Source organism: Sebastes fasciatus, chromosome 24 (genome assembly GCF_043250625.1).
Source record: "Sebastes fasciatus isolate fSebFas1 chromosome 24, fSebFas1.pri, whole genome shotgun sequence".
NCBI classification, from domain to species: domain Eukaryota; kingdom Metazoa; phylum Chordata; class Actinopteri; order Perciformes; family Sebastidae; genus Sebastes; species Sebastes fasciatus.
This window is the reverse complement of record NC_133818.1, coordinates 3,067,703-3,087,189: the sequence shown is the minus strand read 5'-3', so window position 1 is coordinate 3,087,189 and position 19,487 is coordinate 3,067,703. Positions and strand designations below refer to the sequence as shown.

General features: G+C 37.6%; 2 protein-coding genes across 3 annotated transcripts; both read right to left on the bottom strand.

Annotated features, from left to right (window-relative positions):
• Window positions 1-3,113: 3,113 nt before the first annotated feature.
• On the bottom strand, window positions 3,114-18,956 carry gypc (glycophorin C (Gerbich blood group)). Of its 2 annotated transcripts, XM_074627560.1 has the most exons (5): window positions 18,939-18,956; window positions 7,744-7,826; window positions 6,868-6,961; window positions 4,697-4,738; window positions 3,114-4,320 (listed from the first exon to the last, which is right to left on the bottom strand). In XM_074627560.1, exons 3-5 carry the CDS (start codon window positions 6,947-6,949, stop codon window positions 4,127-4,129), a joined length of 318 nt encoding a protein of 105 aa, XP_074483661.1. In that variant the 5' UTR covers window positions 6,950-6,961; window positions 7,744-7,826; window positions 18,939-18,956; the 3' UTR covers window positions 3,114-4,126. The 2 variants fall into 2 exon arrangements, with proteins under 2 accessions (XP_074483661.1, XP_074483660.1); XM_074627559.1 differs by lacking the exon at window positions 18,939-18,956 and having other exon boundaries at window positions 7,744-7,993.
• Window positions 10,511-14,202, bottom strand: s100b (S100 calcium binding protein, beta (neural)). Its single transcript, XM_074627561.1, has 3 exons — window positions 14,053-14,202; window positions 13,539-13,694; window positions 10,511-12,781 (listed from the first exon to the last, which is right to left on the bottom strand). The coding sequence occupies exons 2-3, from the start codon at window positions 13,680-13,682 to the stop codon at window positions 12,635-12,637; spliced, it is 291 nt and encodes a 96-aa protein (XP_074483662.1). The 5' UTR covers window positions 13,683-13,694; window positions 14,053-14,202; the 3' UTR covers window positions 10,511-12,634.
• Window positions 18,957-19,487: the final 531 nt, after the last annotated feature.

Here is a 19,487-nt window from a genome sequence, read left to right as displayed (position 1 = left end):
CACACTCAGTAGCCTACATCAACCTATAGGCTACATGTAGCCATGGTAACCACATTGAGCCTGTGCCACTGAAATGTTTTCTTTTTCTCAAAGAAACATGTGAACTAGTGGCATCGTAAATATATATATATATATATATATATATATATATAAGGTGTTCAAATTTAGACTGCACATTTTACAATTTAAATTCTATTTTTTTTTTTAGCCCAGAACAAAGTTTCCCAGCCGACCCAGGGAGGTGGAATTTAGGGAATTTAAATTTGTTATTTTTATTTTAAGGAAATTGACTTGTATTGACTGACTTGTCAAGACAAAACTCTTTATTCATTGTTAGCAAGTTAAACTAGAGGCTGGGTTATTTTTTGCCCACTAAGCTGTTATATGCCTGCTCTGCTGTGTGTGTGTGTGTGTTTGTGTGTGTGTGTGTGTGTGTGTGTGTGTGTGTGTCTTGTTTAAAGGCAGTTCATTAACAAGCGTCACGCGGTTTTAATTTGCAGGTTTTATTAGCTGATAAACACACACAGACACATGATGTTTAGCCTGTCACTCATGCTGTGGATGTAAATATTGAATGCAGTAACAGGAGTACGATAACAAACAGGATTAAATAACACTGAATCCAACATCTCATTACTTTTCCTTCACATATTTACACTTCATTTATTGATATCGATCATGAATCCAGTGGAGTATTGACTGTTAATAGTTCTCTAACAGAACTCTGCTGTTTGCTGTGGAGCTCCGGTTCGGTCCAACAGCACCGCCTGCTGCTGGTGTTACAGACAGACACGTTGCCACATGCTAGATTTCTGCTGTCTTTCAGGAAGCTGAAAATTAAACTGAAAAACAAAAATATGATGAAGACAACAGCAGAAAGTACTTGTACTTTATTTGAGTTTTTTTTTTTATTTTATGCAACTTTATACTTCTTCTTCACCACATATCAGAGAGACATATTATATTATTAAGAGCTGTAGTTATTTTTCAAATTAAGACATAAAAATCTATTTTAATTTATAAAATATGATCAATTGTTACAGATCAAACTACCAAAAGTATATGAAGTAGTTCAAATTAGCTCTAACTTTACTGTGCAATACATCAATAATAAGGATACAATAATATATAACACTGACAGTAGCCACGTTGTATACCTTTACTTTTGAAGTCCATTTTGTTGGTAAAACTTCTGTACTTTTACGAAAGTAAAATATTTGAATACTGCGTCCACAACTGGAAGAACAAAAAAAACAAATGTGCTGACAAGAAACCAGTGAGATAAAATATAAAGTACGATAAAAACACTTAAAACAAAGCATCAGCCATTAAAACACTGGAGCCAGACCTGTGGCTCAGTTCTCTGTTTAAAATGTTTGTGAAAGTAAAACTCTTTTATGGTTTAAAGTTTAACATTAAACAGGGTGAGAACAGTTTTTGCATCTTATTTTCCTTCCTTCTGTTTCGTGGTTCACTTCATCTCACCATAACATACACATACATGACCTTTATTCAACCAGAAAGTCACATAACGTCCCGTTTACCAGAAGTCCAGAGTGACTCAGACATTAGAATGAATCCAGACACATTGGCAGGACCTTCGTATCAAACCGTCTCTGGCTCAGAGGAGGTTCAGAGGAATCATCTGGCGTCGGGGTCGAAGGCCGAGCGTGATACCATCAGGACCACACACACACACACACACACACACACACACACGCACACACACACACACACACGCACACACACACACTGAAATCATCCATCCTTTAGTGAAAGTCTGGCAGCACCAACAGAACGCTCTGCTTTTCCCAAAAATGAGTCCAGATCAGTTTACCAGAAAGTAGTACTCGTCACAGCTGTGACTCCTCAAACAGCAAGAAGACACAAAGAAGGAAAATCAAGTCAGCCTCTTACTGCTATTAAGTACACATTCAAAGTATCTGACAGCATTATGAAAACTGATTATGTACAAAACATATGAAGACATTTAAGATACGTTTTTTTTTTTATATATATATATAGATTAAACAACCCAACGTTTATAAACGTACAGCAGAAACGTCATTTTTCATGTGAAAATATTTCATGGTTCACAAATGTGAAGATTTTCTGCTTTTCTTTTCAATAATGGTAATAATTGTATTAGTAATCATGATGAGGTTTAATGGATGGAGAAAATAATATTATATAAATATATATATATATATTTTAATAATCCAATGATGTGTGTCCTTTTAATTTTTGTCTATACCCTTACGAAAAAGCAGTATACTTCAAGTTTATTTTATGAAGTCTCTCCCAAGTATACTTTATGTAGTAAGTATACTAATATCAATGTACTAGTAGTATACTTATAAGCATACTGCTTTAATACTTCTTGGGACTAAATTGGCCCACTTTTTAGTTTATAAAAGTATACTTTTAAGTGAACTTTAAATGTAAGAATAATAAACATTGAGTAAACAACTAGTTTACATTTAAGTCTTATTTTGTACTGCAACTATACTATAAGTAAACAGATAGTTTACCATTTTATACTTGTAAGTGTACTACTTCAAAACTTCTTGGGACTAAATAGGCCAACTTTTTAGTTTATGAAAGTATACTTTAAGTGTAAGTATTGTACTGATAGTTTACTAGTTTTATACTTGTAGCCCATGTTTTACTTTATGAAAGTACACTTTAAAGTATACTCTCAGTAAACTAGTAGTTTAATATTTTTTATACTACAAGTATACTTACTTGTAATTTTCTCAAGTACATCTTAATCAAAATATTAAGTACAAGTATAAGCCAAGTATACCTCGACCTTTCTGTCTACTTGTCAGTATGAGCCAAGTATACTTAAGTATACTTGTGTTAAGTATATCTTTGATAAGTACATACAAAGTAAACTGAAAGTATACTCTCTTATTTTAAGTTTAAAAGAAGTATACTAATAGCATGGGATGTGTGTTATAACTTTTATGTATGTTAGAAATAAATTCCTCTTTCTGTTTTATTGAAAATGTTTTCCCCAAAGATCCTCCAATGCACAAAAGAACAACACATTTTGAAATGAGTGCAGTACTTCTTCTTGACCGCTAGATAGTAATAAAGGACTCATCGTGTCAAAAAGTGTAAACTTTATTCTTATGAATTATTAAAAAGTAAAATAAGAGATTTCGATAAGTAAACAAAGATTCAGAACAGAAAAATTATATTTCTAGCTGTAGAAAAACGATTCATTATAGTAACTATTGACTTTCTTATTTATTTATTTTTATCTCTCTTTGGTGTTTTGAATCTCTAAAAATCCTTTTTACCTTCTATTTTATCATCATTTTTGTCTATTTATTAAAAAACAACAACAATAAAAGTAAAAATGCAGAAACAAATCAGCGTGGATTGAAGTTGGAGGTTGGAAAATGAGCATATACACTCAGATTATTCCTCACAGCTGATTCACAACAGTGTGGTATGTTAGTCAGAGTCACTTCACATATTACAACAACCAGCAGCAGCCGGTAAATGTTTGTTCTGCTGTAAAAAAGTTTTGTCTGGTGGTTTGTAACATTTGATTCAGGACATGAGTCAGGTAATAAGCCTGCAGAATAATGTGAGGCAAACATTCTGACTTTAACAGGAAATGATACTTACAATTATGGCTGTTATTGTGCAGAAGTAGAAAGTAGAAAGTAAAGTGTGTGACGTTATTTAAAGCTGCAATAAAGCACATATTTACATTAAACAAAACCATCTCGGGAGAATCAATCAGAAAGCGTGAAAAACTGCTGCAGATTCTCAATTTCTCCAAATTAAATTCCAGATTACTGTGACAGTTATTCAAGTTTGATACACGGTGCAGTGGGCTCTGGGTCACTGGACAAATCACATTAGCAAGAGTGAATGTGAATATCGACAAATTGGGGGATGTGTGGGATGTGAAGCGTCACATGTCAAACAGTTGTGTCTTGCAGCCGTTTGGTGGCAGCAATGAGCAAAGTTGCTTTGTGCAGCTTTAGGAAAATGGTTACTTTTGAAAGATGACTTCCTTCGAGCTTCTCCTCAGTGAAACAAAAAGCTCTTTAGTCCTCGACTACTCAACTCAATGTCTGTATTTTAAAAAGTTTTCCATTTGTTTTTATTCGTCGTCTTTGGTCGTCAGAGGTTCCCTGCTTTGGAGCGCCGTGTCAGAACCAACAGACTCGTCGTCGTCTTCATCGGCGTCGGCGTCGTCCATCTCATTGGTGATGTATGAGCCTTTATGTCTGGACAAACACCACAGCAACACCACTATGATGCAGATTAGTAGCAGCAGCATGGAGCCGACGATCCCTGGAAGGTGGAGTATAAATGAGCACTCAAAGATTCAAAACGTATCCAACATGTAATCACGGCACATGGGAGTCACTTTTCTGCAGGAATCAAAGTCAAACCCCGACGACAATACATAATGAATATTTTAGACGATATATCCTGTATGTTGCATTTATATAATGTGGGATAAAAAGGTACTGGAGCAAAATCTCCAAGATCTTGAAAAGCAGTGTCCAAAGCAGGGTCGTAATGTGTCTTTAATCATGTAATTTTGTCCATTAAGACAAAATGCTCTGCAAAGGACTTAAAACTCCCTGAGGAATTCATTTTACCGTTTATCTCTTATCTGTTAGCATCATTAGATATAATCAGGAGAAAAAAGTTCAGCTCTCACCTCCAATTAAGGCTGCAAAAGCTCCATCCTCAGTGTCGATGCCTGTAAAAGACATCAGTTACATTTTAAATAAAATGCAATTCATTCATTTACTATCATTCATCAATTATTTTAATAAACACCTTCAGCCTCTTATGTCGGGGAAATGTGAAGCATCTTTATAGAGGTGTTGAAACAAGCACGTTAGATGTACTTCTTAGGGTGAAACTGGGTTAAATCTGGCGTCTTTTCTTGCACTAAAACTTCAGATCTTCAACTGTGGTTTCCAGTATTGAGCCAGCACACCCACTGTAGAGTTACTCACATTATAACACATGGCAGCAGAATCCAACCATGCATGGTATTCAGACACCCTCAGTCTATTTTAAAGCCTCAGTGTGTGCAGAGACGAGGTGACAGACGCTGCTTTTACACTTCAGGGCCAAACAGGGCTGCTCACATACAATCAGCTCTGTACTCTATTTACACATCACATTCTCACAGCAATATCCTACAAGCATCTCTGTTTTTGACTAATAGCAAGAACTTGCTCAGTCTGCAGACAGACATTTAATTTAACGATAGAGTGTCTTACAAATGAAATAAGAGCACACTTTTGTTATCTTGACATCCAGTGAGTTGCCAAGAAGATTTTTGAAGTCATAAATACGACAACAGATGTTGCATTTTGGTGTTTTTGTTCAGAAATAACAGTAGAATAGACTCTAAATGTAAATGTTTCCACCTTTTATAAATGTTGCATTACTGATGCAGTGAAAAAAACAGATATTAATATAAACTTGACAGTTTAATTACCATAAATATGATGTTTTTAGCTCCAACTACTCCTGTAAGCAAAATGTATTTAAGTTTCAAAAGTAATAGTACTTATTGCATACTACTGGGTAGATTAATAGTATAGAACTGGATCATATCATACAAACATATCATGTTACTTTATATAAAAAGCAACTGTTATCTGAGTCAGATAAATAAAGTGAAGTAAAAAGTACATTATTTCCCTCAGAGCAGAATAAAATAGTGCTGAAGTAAAGAAAAGTCCTGAAGGCTTTTTCTACACACGTCCCCAGCTGGTTAGCCCTCTTTGGCCCTCTTTGGCCCTCTTTGGCCCTGCTGTGGAAACGAGGGCCAGCCGGTATCAGTGTGCCAGCTCTTATCTCCGTGGCGACAGACCCTGGAGGCGTCACACTCACTCCTTCCCATGCTCCTGTCCTGACATCGGCCAGATAAGACACTCCCTACACACACACACACACACACACACCTCGGCTGGTCCAAAACACTCACAGTGTGTGTGTGTGTGTGTGTGTGTGTGGTGTGTGTGCGTGTGTGTGTTTGTGTGTGAGACTCATCAATCACAGAATCATCGATCAAAGATTCCGGTTTGATCAGATTTCAAACAAACTGACTGTTTGGAAAAAGATCCTTTCACTTCAGTAAAAGTACCCAAACAACACTATAAAAATACTTAATATAATAATATTCCAATGTTATTATTGTATATTAATATAACTCTCTGAAAGTCTACTCTACTTTAATACTTTGAGTACATTTCAGAATCACAATCAGAATCAGGTTTATTGCTAAGTAGGATTTCACATACAAGGAGTTTGCTTTGGTGCTTTGGTCCATAAAATAAACATAGTAAGAGAAATATAGAATAGAAGAAAAATACAATAAAAAATGAAAAATACTGTTAAAAAAAACATGTACAAGAAACATAAATATATAATAAAGGAAAAATACAATAAAAATATGAAAATATTTTGGAAAAAATTTACAAGAAACATAAATATAAAATAGAAGAAAATTACAATAAAAATATGAAAAATATTATAAATAATAAGTACAAGAAACCTAAATATAGAATAGAAGAAAAATGCAATAAAAAATGCAAAATAAATTAAAATAGGATTAGCATAATTTTGCTGCCAATCCTTTTTTTTACTGCTACTTTTACCACCACTGCTAGTTTCAACTACTATAAACACTGTATGCTTCCCAACCTAGGGGTCGGACCCCTCCAAAGGGTCACCAGATAAACCTGAGGGGTCATGAGAGGATTAATGGGAGAGAAAAGAGAGTTTTTGTTGTGTTTTGTTCTTTTCTCAGACACTGACGTCTTTGAACTTTGATGTATTTTACTATCACATTCATGTACATATACGTACCCTTCGTCACAACTCCAGGAAGAGGAGGCCACGTTTCAGCTGGCACTGCAGTCGCTGGAGCGGGAGTCGGGGAAGGGTCCATGATGACGCCAACCTGAGCAGAAACAATTCATAAACGAAACAATTTATGGCACGCTTATATCAAATATTCATAAAAGTCAAGGACGATGCAGTCATGTTTTAAAATGAGTTTAATTTTCCAACTCAAAACGTAGATTTTTGCAGCATCCTCTACTTAAAATGAATTATGGAAATTAATAAATAAATGCAAATAATTCAACTTCGCCCAAACTGTTAACTTCTGCAGCAGATCTGCAAGATGCTTTTTAACTGTCTTTAAGTTGATGTAAAGTTTGTAGGAAAATGTACATAACCATTGAAATCCTCCTCTAAACATTGACTTGAACAAGCAGCTCCTGATGATGTTCATTCAAGTTTTCTCTGGAGTGTTTCAGTCACGTTTTGGAGTCTTTTAAAGGCAGTTTTTCACAGTCTGAACTATGAACTGGTGGGAAATGACTCAGTGTTTATCTCTGAGCTGCAGAGCATTAAGGTCATTTTAATCTGATTTGATTCTGTTCTACCCAAACGTCCACTACAAGTGTTTACTTTCCTCACACATCCCTCTCTGGTCTCATCACGCTTTTATTCATAACTTATAAAATCTATAACGTAACTATAACTTGTAAAATCAGCAAACTGATAGAAGTTGTGAGGACTTCACAAGCTCTGTTTTAGAGATTATTGACTGATTACTAAATATTACAGAGTAAAAACAAAGCTGTAGTCACGATGCCAAGAGTAAAATATCACAAATGAAACAAAACAAGACTTTAAACTGTCATTTAAAAGGTTTAAAAGCCCCAAAAAACTCACCAGTTCTGAGAAGAAGAAGAAGAAGAAGAAGAAGAAACACAACAGAGCGTATGCTGAACAATATGCACACAACTCAAACACACGTACACGCACACTCACGCACACACACACACTCACACACACAGATGGGTGTGGTGTCAGTCCCAAGGGTCGGGATCTGTTCCTCCCCCGGCCAATCACGAGGCTGACTCCACCTCTCTGATGCTTCACAGCCTGCAGAAACACCTCTTACATCATCTCTTCTTGTGTGTGTGTGTGTGTGTGTGTGTTAAACACACACTGTGTTTAATATCCTCACCTTCAGCCTGTTAATTCATGTTTAGCTCATTTGTTGCAGGAGTTATTCCCTGTGTTTGTGGTTTCCTACATTTCCCAGAATGCCTCCAAAGAACTAGATATATTGTTTTAATATGTGGCTGTTTTACGATGATTCCTCCCTGGCTGCGCCCCAACTCTCGAAGGACGCACCCTTTGGCCCAAAATGAAACACAGGAAGAGGAGAACACAATGAGCTTTCAGAAAGTCACCAATACTTCATATATGTAGTATGTAAATACAGTAAACACTGGGCCATATAACATGTCATATTTCCCTGTGATCAAATGATGAATTTCGGCATCATCCATCAACTCAGAAAGGAAGACAAGATTATAACTGAAAAGTTTTCTCAAACAACCTAGAAAGTGATTAATTGGATCCGTGGCGCCAGGGTTTACAATACGTGTTTAATGGTAAATACATGAATCTAGCTGTGATGTTGAGACACTGGGACAGTAAACGCTGCACCCGATTCGACTGTTATCAGGCCATTAAATAGGTGTTATCAGTCACTATAAGCACCATAGAGCAACTGATAACGCATATTTAAAAGCCTGAAAACAGTCTAATCGGCTGAAGAAGTTGTAGTTTTGTTGTTTAAACCTAAAGAAGCCTTTTTGTTTGTGTTCAAAAAGTGACATTTCATTCAGTTTTACATCTTAGCTTAGTTTAACGTGTTGCTTTTAGGTTTCACTTTCACTACGTAGTAGGCGTAGACGGCCCCTCCTGACCCACATCTATGGTGCTTATAGCGACTGATAACATCTATTTAATGGCCTGATACAACTACAACTTCTTTAGGTTCACTGGATCCCTGATACTTCAGTTTACACCAGGTTAATGGTCAACATATTAATATAAATCCCATTTATCTGCCTAAAAACATCCAGGCCGCTAACAAGAACAAATTCATTCAGGATTATTTAGCCCTTGCTCTTTATCACAAACCAGGCCGCATGGCCAGGACAAAAGAGGGAGATGCAGACGACAAAGCCAATTAACCAAATTATTTATTAATTCAAAGAAGACATAAGAGGAAATGTTAGGCTAGCAGTGGCATGTGGAATCAGTAAATTCAGTAGTGTGAGTGCAATGTTGTACTGTATGGTGCAGCAACACAAACCATATGCCAACCCAATGCCAAATGGGTGTCTCAGAAAGGAGAGGGGACCAGCAACTGAGCTCCAACAGGGTTTTTAAAGCAGCGCTGGCACACAGGGCCCATTTGCTGCTCCTGCAGTGCTGCTGGTTGAGCTCAGGTGCTGCCACTTCACTGACGACCCTCTGCCATGCCCATCTCCAAGACAGCAGCCACACAAGCCCAGCAACAGGCAGACAGTGAAGAGGAGGTCGGCACAATGGACTGATACCAACATGACGTTTTACCTTACTGAGAAAAGATGATTTCATGTTGTCTTGTTTAATGTAATGTGCAGGAAACAGAAATGTGCATCAAACTTTTCCTTCAGGTAGAATAGTGGACCAGTTGACTGTTGTTAATGAGCTCAGTGGGGACCGGAGAGGGATTACCTTCACACATGAAATCACACACCTGAGGGCTGCGTGGCTGATTATGTTGCACACAAAACAAAAGAAAAGATTAGAAGATGATCCTCCTTTTGGTTTTGGTGTTATTTTAGGGTTCACATTAACTGAATATTTGAGCTTTACGGACGTACAGAAAGCTCTTCAAAGCACTGCAATGAAAATAAAGTTAAACTTCAGCGACAAACACTGAATTTATTTGAATAATCCTGTAGGAAAATGCCTCAGACTCGCTCTACAAACAAAGAAGTACAACTTCTTTTGTCAATATGTCAATATGTCATGACATATCGGTGTGACAAGAACGAACCATTAAAGTCATATAGTGATTTTTCCTGCCAGGAAACTTCTGTATGTTTCGACTTTTAGGGGTTAAACTTTTCAGTCAGTTAATTTAGCTTTTGGCATCAATCCTGATTTCTTCACTTTATGATTTCTGTCATCACCAGCCAGGAAACAAACCTGCAGTTCATCTGTAGAAATCTGACATTTTAAACCACAAAAATGGAGCATATTTAATCCCTGAAGTTGTTTTCTTACCAAGGTTGTGGTCTTCTACATGATTTATTGTGTTTAGAGTGAAAATACTGAACCAAAGTCTGCAGAAAAGGAGGATTATTTTATCTCTTAAATCACTAAAACAATATATGAGTCATGGTTGAGGAACTCTGTTGAACCTCTATTAAAATGTTAGTCTGGTGTTTCTCTGAATATTTTGTATTAATAATGGCAACAGGCAAGAAGAAGAAAGAAGAAATGTGTTCTTCTCTTGTGTGTGACCTTCTTTATCCTACGATGGTAATCAGCAGTAATGTTTTCATATGCCACTTTATTTGACTTTTCTTCTTTTTCTATCCCACAAAAAAACAATATGTCAACCAAAACCAATTCTCCAACTCAAGAGTCACACATTGATAATTTAATTCATTTCATGTCACCGACATCCAAACAAACCAACATTTCAAAATACGCATCATCATCAGACGAACTCAGTTCGACTGCTTTGATAAACATCTTCACACCTCATATGTTTTCTTTACATGACGAGAAGAGTGTGAAACTAGATTCTGTATTCTAACATTGAATCGGATTGTTGGCTTCTGAATCCAAACATTTTATGATTATTTTTATGATTAAACATGTATTATGACTCAAATACATGTTGATTACTTGTTTACCAACTACCTAAACATAAAGTAGCTCCAAATAGACAAGAGCTGAACAAAAACATGTTGAATAGATAAACTTACTAGCGACATCTGAAATCTACCAGCCAGATTTACAATATAACTCTAAATTATGGTTGGTAACTGCAGCTAGAGTGTAAAAAAGCCATTTTCATCATTTTACTAGCCAATTAAACGTATGTAACTTGAAGAGTAAGTTAGAAGTCACTTCAATGTTAGATAATCAACTACATGTTTTAAAAATGTTGTCTGAAAAGTATGTGAACTCCTAAATAGTTGCTTCCAAAGTGGCTTCTAGATTAAAAACTCACAAGCCATTTTGAAACTGTTACTAGCCAACAACCAACTTACAAGTAACTTTCAATATTTGATAGTCAACAAGGTTTTTCAAACACAGGTGCCTCTAAGCAGTTGGTTGACTCCTAAAGTGGCGACAGGAGTTGATAAAAATGCAACCTGGTCTCCTAAAAATTACGTTTCCAGACAGTGAAACTACGTATTTTCTCCCGGATGTATCACAAATACGTTTCAAATCATAATCCAGGAGGTTGGGGCGGATAGATGGGTGAAACAAACTTTCATCCAGCACGTTCTCATTTCCAGGGCGTTAAATACTGATGCTTTGCTTTGGCATCAGTACATACAGTAGTAAACCCATCCGCAGCAATATTAAACATGCATAGAAAATGCTCCGGGAGTGTGCTGACGGAGTATAAAGGGGTGAATGGATGGGACAAACAAACACAGGGCTGTCATCCAGGAGACCGCTGTTCATGTCCCGTGTGTTAAGTTTCAGATCAGATCAGTTTGTTCGTGTCGCGTGTTCATAACGTTCAGTTTCATTTTCACTTTACAAACGCAGTAGTTTAAAGCCCAACCATGTTGTTCTTTCCTAAACCTAACTAAGTGGTTTTGTTGCTTGAACCTAAGCAAGCATTTTTGTTTAATTCACAACATTAAGAACGTGTTTACTGCGATTGAAAAGTGGCGCCGAGGGGTCTGACAAAGCATCAGTATGCGGCGAGTTGGGATGAGAACGGGTTGACATAACGTACTGTAACATACTTAATTTAAGCCAACGCATGACTTTTACTAAACCTAACCAAGTAGTTTTGTTGCGTTTTTATCCGTTTTCGTTTCCCTCAGAAAGTAAGAATTGAGTTGAGTTGTATGGGAACATAATTTAGTAGGAGACAGGGCTGTAGAAATGTCTCTTTCTCGATTTACTGGCTTCTTAAAACGCTTTGTGTAAATCTCAAAAGAATGATTGGAGGCTGCTAAATAGCCACATCTGAAATATACCAGCCACAATCTTTTAAACATCGGTTTAAAAAGTACCTCCAAATGGTTATTATGTGTAGAGTAGACAGTCATCTATACAACTTTACTGGCTCTTTTCAACAGAACAACCTTACATCATTGATTGGTGGTTTGCAGAACAAAGTTCTAGCTATACCCAAAATCTAGCGAACACTTCTCAAATGTTTCCGTTTGATTTACAGAATGTGATGGGGAATTATGCTGAATTAAAAAACTACAGGAACATGGTCAGTTTCTGCAGCCAACTTACGAGCAAAATGTTGTTAAAGAAACTACTTTTAGGAATCAGTGGCTGCTTTTGTAACAAACTTCAGAGCCATTTGAAAGACTTTACAAGCCATCTAGATATTTAGACTCAAATAGAAAAGTTTACTGCTCTAATAATGTTTTGGCTGCTGGCTGGAGTTGTGTTTTTCCCACCATGCACTGCTCTGAGGGCACCTACAGGGTTGTGCGTTGCTAGGCTTCTTCTTCTTCTTTATAATTTACTGTAGCTCCCCTCTTTTGTCTCGCCTCCTCCTTCACTCGTCCTCATGCTCAAAGAACTCGTGGCAACAGACGGTAACCATGGAGATGAATGTCATGAACTCTTGGAAGTCGCACTCGGCGTCGCCGTCGGCGTCCAGGCTCTCCATCAGGCTGTCAAGCGCGGCCTGGTCTTTGACATGCTGCAGGAGGTAGACAGTTCACATCGGGTCACGTATAGTACAGCGCTCAGGATAATACATTCAATATTGAAATATTCTTAAGGAGTGCCACTTTAAATTGTGTGTATAATGGAGAAAAACTGTAATACAGCGTTTTTTCCCCCAAGAATGTCACCACAGACATTCATAATATTGGTTATATATAGATATTGCAACACTTTCATCAGTGACTTAACAGACATTTATTTAAATGAAAATCTTTTCCATTCTTTGAGACGTTTGTGCAGTGGTAGAAGATGAACTGAAATCTTTTAGATTAGTAATACAACGGTGTATAAATACTCTGTTACAAGTAAAAGTCATGAAGTTACACCTTCAACAGAAAGTATTGGCAGCCAGTGGTGGAATGTAACTAAATATTCAAGTACTTGCATTTTATGGCCCTTTATACTTAAAATTATACTTACTAAATTATAATATATAATGTTAACCACCCAGCAGTATATTAAGTAATTAAAAGTAGCTCCACCTTTACCAGCTGCAACATTAAAGTGATGAACACATTAATGCATTATAATCCTATAATACTGTTGGGTGTTTTGATTTATAACAATGCATCACATTTTATAAGCTAATAAAGCTATAAGTTAAATTGTAGAGGATTGTAAGTACCTGAACTAGTTAGGTACTACAGTAAATTAACTTTTTCTTCTTTCCTTAACATTGAATGCAGGACTTTTATTATTTTAATAATAATTTACTCAGTTGAGTGTCTCACCGTCATCAGATCTGGCAGCTCGTCGTGAAGCAGATCCTTCAGCTCGCTCTTCTTCAGTTTGTGTTTGTCTCCTTCTCTCTCAGAATACTTCTGAAACACCGCAATGATGGTCGCCATCGAGGTCTCCAGGTCAGTCATTGTCATCTTACTCTTCACCTTTTCATCAGAAAGAATACACAAATAAATGACAATAGTGTTCAGGGTTCACGAACTAAAATAGAAATCAGTCTCACATGATGAAATGTAGACGAAGCCCAGCCATAAAAGTAATCTACGTCATACACCACTGAATACGAATTATACTCATGAATACCATCCATACCACTTAATACAAGTACATTTTAGCAGCATGCAAAGAAGTGCTGCATTAAACTGAAAGACTTTTATATACTTTTTAAACTTGAACACAACTGTACTTGACATTATTGATTATTTTACATCCTGGAATTGAAAGTTTTTTATATATTTTATTATTTTTTTCTGCATTAAAAAGAGAAAAGAAAGGTGAGCTTACCTCAGTGTGAGTTCAGACAGGCGTTGTGTGTTTGCGGAGGCTGAGGATGGACAGCAGACTTTATAGTGCAGCAGGATGGTGGGTGGTGATGAGGAGGGTCATTCAAACTGCTGACCAATCCCGTCCGTCCACCCCCCCTCACTCCACTGCAGCACCCATGGTCTGACTCTTATTGTCAGGATAATAACTGGTTTATTACAGTATAGGAGAAGAAGGTAACTTTTAGACAATCATCATCTTTCCATACAGTCGAAAACTAACGAATATCAACAAAAAACATGAACATTATTGTCTTAATGCATCTTATTTACTGACCTACAGACATCTAATAGCAGCTGAAGTCACACCAGTAGCACCTGAAGTCACACCAGTAGCAGCTGAAGTCACACCAGTAGCACATGAAGTCACACCAATAGCACCTGAAGTCACACCAGTAGCAGCTGAAGTCACACCAGTAGCACCTGAAGTCACACCAGTAGCAGCTGAAGTCACACCAGTAGCACCTGAAGTCACACCTGTAGCAGCTGAAGTCACACCAGTAGCACCTGAAGTCACACCAGTAGCACCTGAAGTCGTGTAATTCTTATAATTCTCTTCTACATCACTTTTTCCCCTTCAGATGACCTTATCAGTTACTTTCTAGGAATTACAGGGGAAAGAAAGTGCCACAAGAGAAACTACAGGGTCTTTTCCAGGTGAGATGTATTTACAAAACTTTGCCAGGCCCTTGTAAGACCCAAACAGCATCATGGATCTGATACCATCCATCTGTCCCCCTTTGATCCGGATCTGCTTCTCTGGCTCGTGTTCGCTGGGAGACAAAGGCCCGTTTCAGAGGAAGCTGATGGCCGTGCATGTTAATGAAGACGTTCTTTTCATAAGTGAAGTTGGCCAGACGTGTGCCCTCCGCAGCCTCACACAAACACTACATCTGCTCCGGCCAAATAGGCAGAAGTTGAGATGTCCCGGTGCCAGGTTTTACTCCTGAAATGCTGTAAACAAACTTTAGAGACTTCTGGGGAAAAACCAGATGTAAAGTTCAGTCAGGATTATTAGGAGGTATCCCCAGGATGTGCAGGAGGATCCTTTAAGACTAGTACTGACTATATCGTAGTGAATGTCCTCCTAAGTATTGCAAGTTTCAAGAGGAGTTGTTTTCTTCATAATTTTCATTTTGGAAACAAATCATGATTGTGCAACAAGTGACCTTCAATTTAAAAAGTGCATTTACCCTTTAAAGGTACTATATGTAACAGTTTACATGTATTAAGTGAGTTGTATCGCCATGGTGTGAACAGATTGTTATGTAACTTCAAAATTGAGACCATCCCGACTTTCTCGGTTGCCTATAACAGCCTGTGGACTGATTTCTATGGAAAGAACTCGGGACGGTTTTGCTTCGTAACGTTAGCAGATGAAGTAATTTGCAGAATAAATGCTAGTTTCTTGTTTTGCATATTTATATGTAACATTGTTTTGGTGTTTTTTAAGGAATATAACATCATGACAGAGCAGGTATATCTTGTGAATATGATATGAATAATCTCCACACTGTGCTGAATTCCCCAGATGATTTCCTCCAGCGCCCCCCCTGACCTCTGACCTCCCCTCCACTCTTTGTATTTTCAGTCAGAACAGAGCCGTTTATTATTACATGATAAACTGGGTCTTTGTCTTGATGATAAATACACTCCTCACGCGGACGAATACAAACTATCTCATTGTTTGCTTCAAACACTGAAACTCTGTGCAGAGAAACAGGCTGCAGAGATCCTGGAAACATTCATCATTTCTCTTCTTCTATCTGTCGGACTTCAGGTTTGTCTGCTCAGGATGAAACCTCATTATTTTACTGTATGTATAAGTCCAAATTATGACATAATAAGTCAAAAGAAGTCAAGAATTTGACTTCAAATTTTGACAAAAAATAATTTTGTGTAGAAGAAAAGGTTTGAAAGAAGCAAATGAATATTCCTTAAATGTAATGTTTTTAGTTATTGTCATGTTTTATCTCAGAATTTTATATTACTATGCAAATATTATGATGCACACAGCTGAATGATTTAACATAGTGTCTTATAATTGTGAGATAGTACAGTAAATATACAGGATATTATAGTATATAATAAGTAGAATTTTTGAGTTATTATAGTGTCTTATAATTGTGAGATGGTAAAGTAAATACATACTGACTTATAATCTTTAAGTCATATTATTATGATACTTTATAATATCACTAACTTTTAGGTTTTGTTGTTTTTTTTCCTCTGGTGGAAGATGAGGTTTTTTACATGTTCAATAAAGTTTTCGATTTTTTTCAGTTTTGTTTTAATTTTTTTGTGTAGCCTATTTATTTTACATTTTTTAAGTGTGATTTTATAATTAGCTGAATGTCATGTTTAATGTCATGAGGTCACTAGAAATAGAAATGTTTGTTACCTATTAAAATAAGAGAAAAATTCAACTTTAAACAGGTATATTATTAAAAACGTTTTGTAAACCTGCAGCTAAAGTCACAACCCTCTGTCTTTTCTCTGTTGTGTCTCTTTTAGCATTTTTTGTCTCCCGGGAGACGGCGTCCTCAAACAGCCGAGGTGTCCTCAGAGCCGGCCCCGGGGTCCCTGAGCTGAGCTGTCGCCGTGGCAACCGGTCAGCACCTCCTGCTGGGCTGGAAAAGGTTTTGCCAGGCTGCTGAGTCATCACCTGGCAGCCGGTGTTAAACTGAGATTAACACACATGCGCTGAGGTTACTGGTGTTTTGGAGGCTTTTTAATTTACTTTTGGATATTTTTATTGTTTGTTTTTCTGTATTTAAAGTCAGAGAAGTTGCTCCATTTACTGGCAGCCTTCTGTGACCTCTGACCTTTGTTTTTTTCCCCTTATCCGAATCTCTCTGCTCTTCTCATTTCTCTATTTTGTGCCTCCTCATCTTTCAAAGGAAACTTTAGCTGCCAACAGACGTACCAAACGGCTACACAGATGTAGCCCACCCACTCAATTCCATGACAACTGGTCATCAACTAGTTACCATACATATCACAATATAAGCAACATGAACTGAGAAATTAGAAGAGCCCACCCTGCCGTAGGAAATAACGTAAACGTCTAAAGAGTAATTTGTAATTCTCATAGTTCCCCATGAGAGGGCAGCAGTTCATCATGCACAAATCATAAAGTTCCCAACAACCTCATCTCAGATCTATAATCATGTTAATGTATATAAATATACCTCTAATCAAACTACAACCAAAACACATATTTTGACCCCTTAAAATTGACATTATTTCTCCAATAAATCAGTATTATCAGATTTAATCAAATAATAATAGCTTTAATAATGGTATCAAAAGTAGTTCAAATGACTCCTGGCTGATTATATTATCTTAAAAGGGAAATTAAAGGATTTTTTAAAAATACGTTAAATTAATTAAAGCTACCATAAGAATCAAAAAGATGGGTTTTATAGATTCAGATTCAGTCTTTTTGTCTCCTCCTTCAAGTTGTGGTTGTTGTTGTTATGTGTTTCTACCTCCAGGAGGCCGTCTTGGAGCCACAAACATCAGGGTCAAACAGGTGACTATTCAATCTTTGTTAAAACTATCATCGATCGTTGCAAATGTTTAACCACAACTGATGGGGGAACAGACATCTCCCAACAAGCTGCTGATAGAAGCATCCTGTCCGTCTCTTCCTGTTCCTGTCTGCAGCTTGGCGTTAACATTCTGCCCATTGGTATCATGGCGCCCGCCCTGGCAGGCGCTTCCCTCCGCTGGATTACTTCCTGGCATTGTGTCTGTGCGCCTGGCTGCCGATCACAGCGTAATCTGGACAAATCCTCAATCTGTCAAATCCCATCTGGCTCATTTGGTTGTTCACACTGCAGCAGTGGACAATAAAGCTGGATAAGACAAAGGATGAAAGTGTTTTTGAAGGGTCAGGGCCGCTGTGAGTGATATTGTGCAGGGTGTTAGCCTGAGTTATGGCTGTGATCAAGCCACTAAGGTGGTTTGTGAAGGTCGCCTGGAGCTAAGAGAAGATGATTTTCTGTCTTCCTGTCTCCTCCTGTCTCTTCAACACACTCTCCCTACAAAAAAAACATTTTTATTAAACTATGAAATACTGCCAACTGAGGGAGTAATAGCAATAACCAAATAAATTACTTTTATTTTAGGTATTTTCAAGAAAGGTGTCATCGTCTTCATCACAAAAGTTCAGTGGAGATGGATTCAGTATTCGGACATGATGCTGCTTCACATTCATGTTACAAATGTTGGAGAGCATCTGACATGTAGTCATTAAAATGACATTCTTGCCCAAAGTAGTAGTTCATCTGTAGCTTTATAAAGAGACGTTTAATGAGTTAAACTGTTCCAGGATTTAGACATAGGGGTGCAGCTGAGGTATGACGAGCAAGTGGCAACCTCCACGACTGCCTGTAAAAGGTTGAAACAACTGTTAATCAAGCAGGCATAAAACAAACACACCTGACATGTTGGTCAAAAGCCCTTAATTACGCAGGAAAATTGTGGTAAAAGCTGAACTACTTTTGCTGTTGATGTCACAAGATAAAACTTCAAACGTAGTAGAAAATGTGTATCAGACACAGTACATGTAAAAGGTTCAGTACTCCAGTATGCAGATGATGTTAGATTATACACATCGAGCCTCTGTAGCGGATTTGAACCTGCGCCCCCTCGGTTGCCTCGGCGACCTCTAACGTGCCATCGCGCAGGACTGTGCAGCTGCAGAGTGGCCATCTCATGTCGCATCTTCCCAAACCTAATCCCATAATCCTCTCCTGCCTCCACTCTCACCCCCCTCCGATCGGATTAGAGGCTCCTGTATCGCACTGTATCCTCCTTACACACACACACACGCACACAAACACACACACGCACACGCACACGCACGCACGCACACACACACACACACACACACACACACACACACACACACACACACACACACACACACACACACACACACACACACACACACACATACACACACACACACACACACACACACACACACACACACACACTCACACCTACCTGATAGCCTACATATATACTTCCTCTTTCCATTGTGGGCTAATTGGACTGATGGGAAACGAGACAATAAACAGGCTGAACAGAACAGACTAGACATGGAAAACAACAACAACAACAACATTGTAAACTGTTTAGTCTTTTCTAACTAAATCCATCCACTGCCTCAACATGTTTCCCCAAAAATCCCAAATATCTTAAGACATTCACTGTATTGTATGATTGAGTCCACAATAACCTAACAAAGTGTATAAATCTGCGGATGATGCAACAGATGAGACAAGCACACATTTTAATATTGAAAGATGCTGATCTAAGATCAGGTCTACACCAATGCACAAAATATGGTTAAACCTAAAGTAGAGGAAGACTCTAATGGCCAGT

What these genes read in the sequence shown, in the direction of transcription:
- gypc (XM_074627560.1), bottom strand. Translation starts at nt 6,949, where the DNA reads ATGGACCCTTCCCCGACTCCCGCTCCAGCGACTGCAGTGCCAGCTGAA. An exon ending in TCCTGGAGTTGTGACGAAGG is followed by an intron (nt 4,739 to 6,867) that starts GTACGTATATGT and finishes TGTCTTTTACAG; the next exon opens with GCATCGACACTGAGGATGGA. An exon ending in TTTTGCAGCCTTAATTGGAG is followed by an intron (nt 4,321 to 4,696) that starts GTGAGAGCTGAA and finishes TCCACCTTCCAG; the next exon opens with GGATCGTCGGCTCCATGCTG.
- s100b (XM_074627561.1), bottom strand. Translation starts at nt 13,682, where the DNA reads ATGACAATGACTGACCTGGAGACCTCGATGGCGACCATCATTGCGGTG. An exon ending in AGCTGCCAGATCTGATGACG is followed by an intron (nt 12,782 to 13,538) that starts GTGAGACACTCA and finishes TACCTCCTGCAG; the next exon opens with CATGTCAAAGACCAGGCCGC.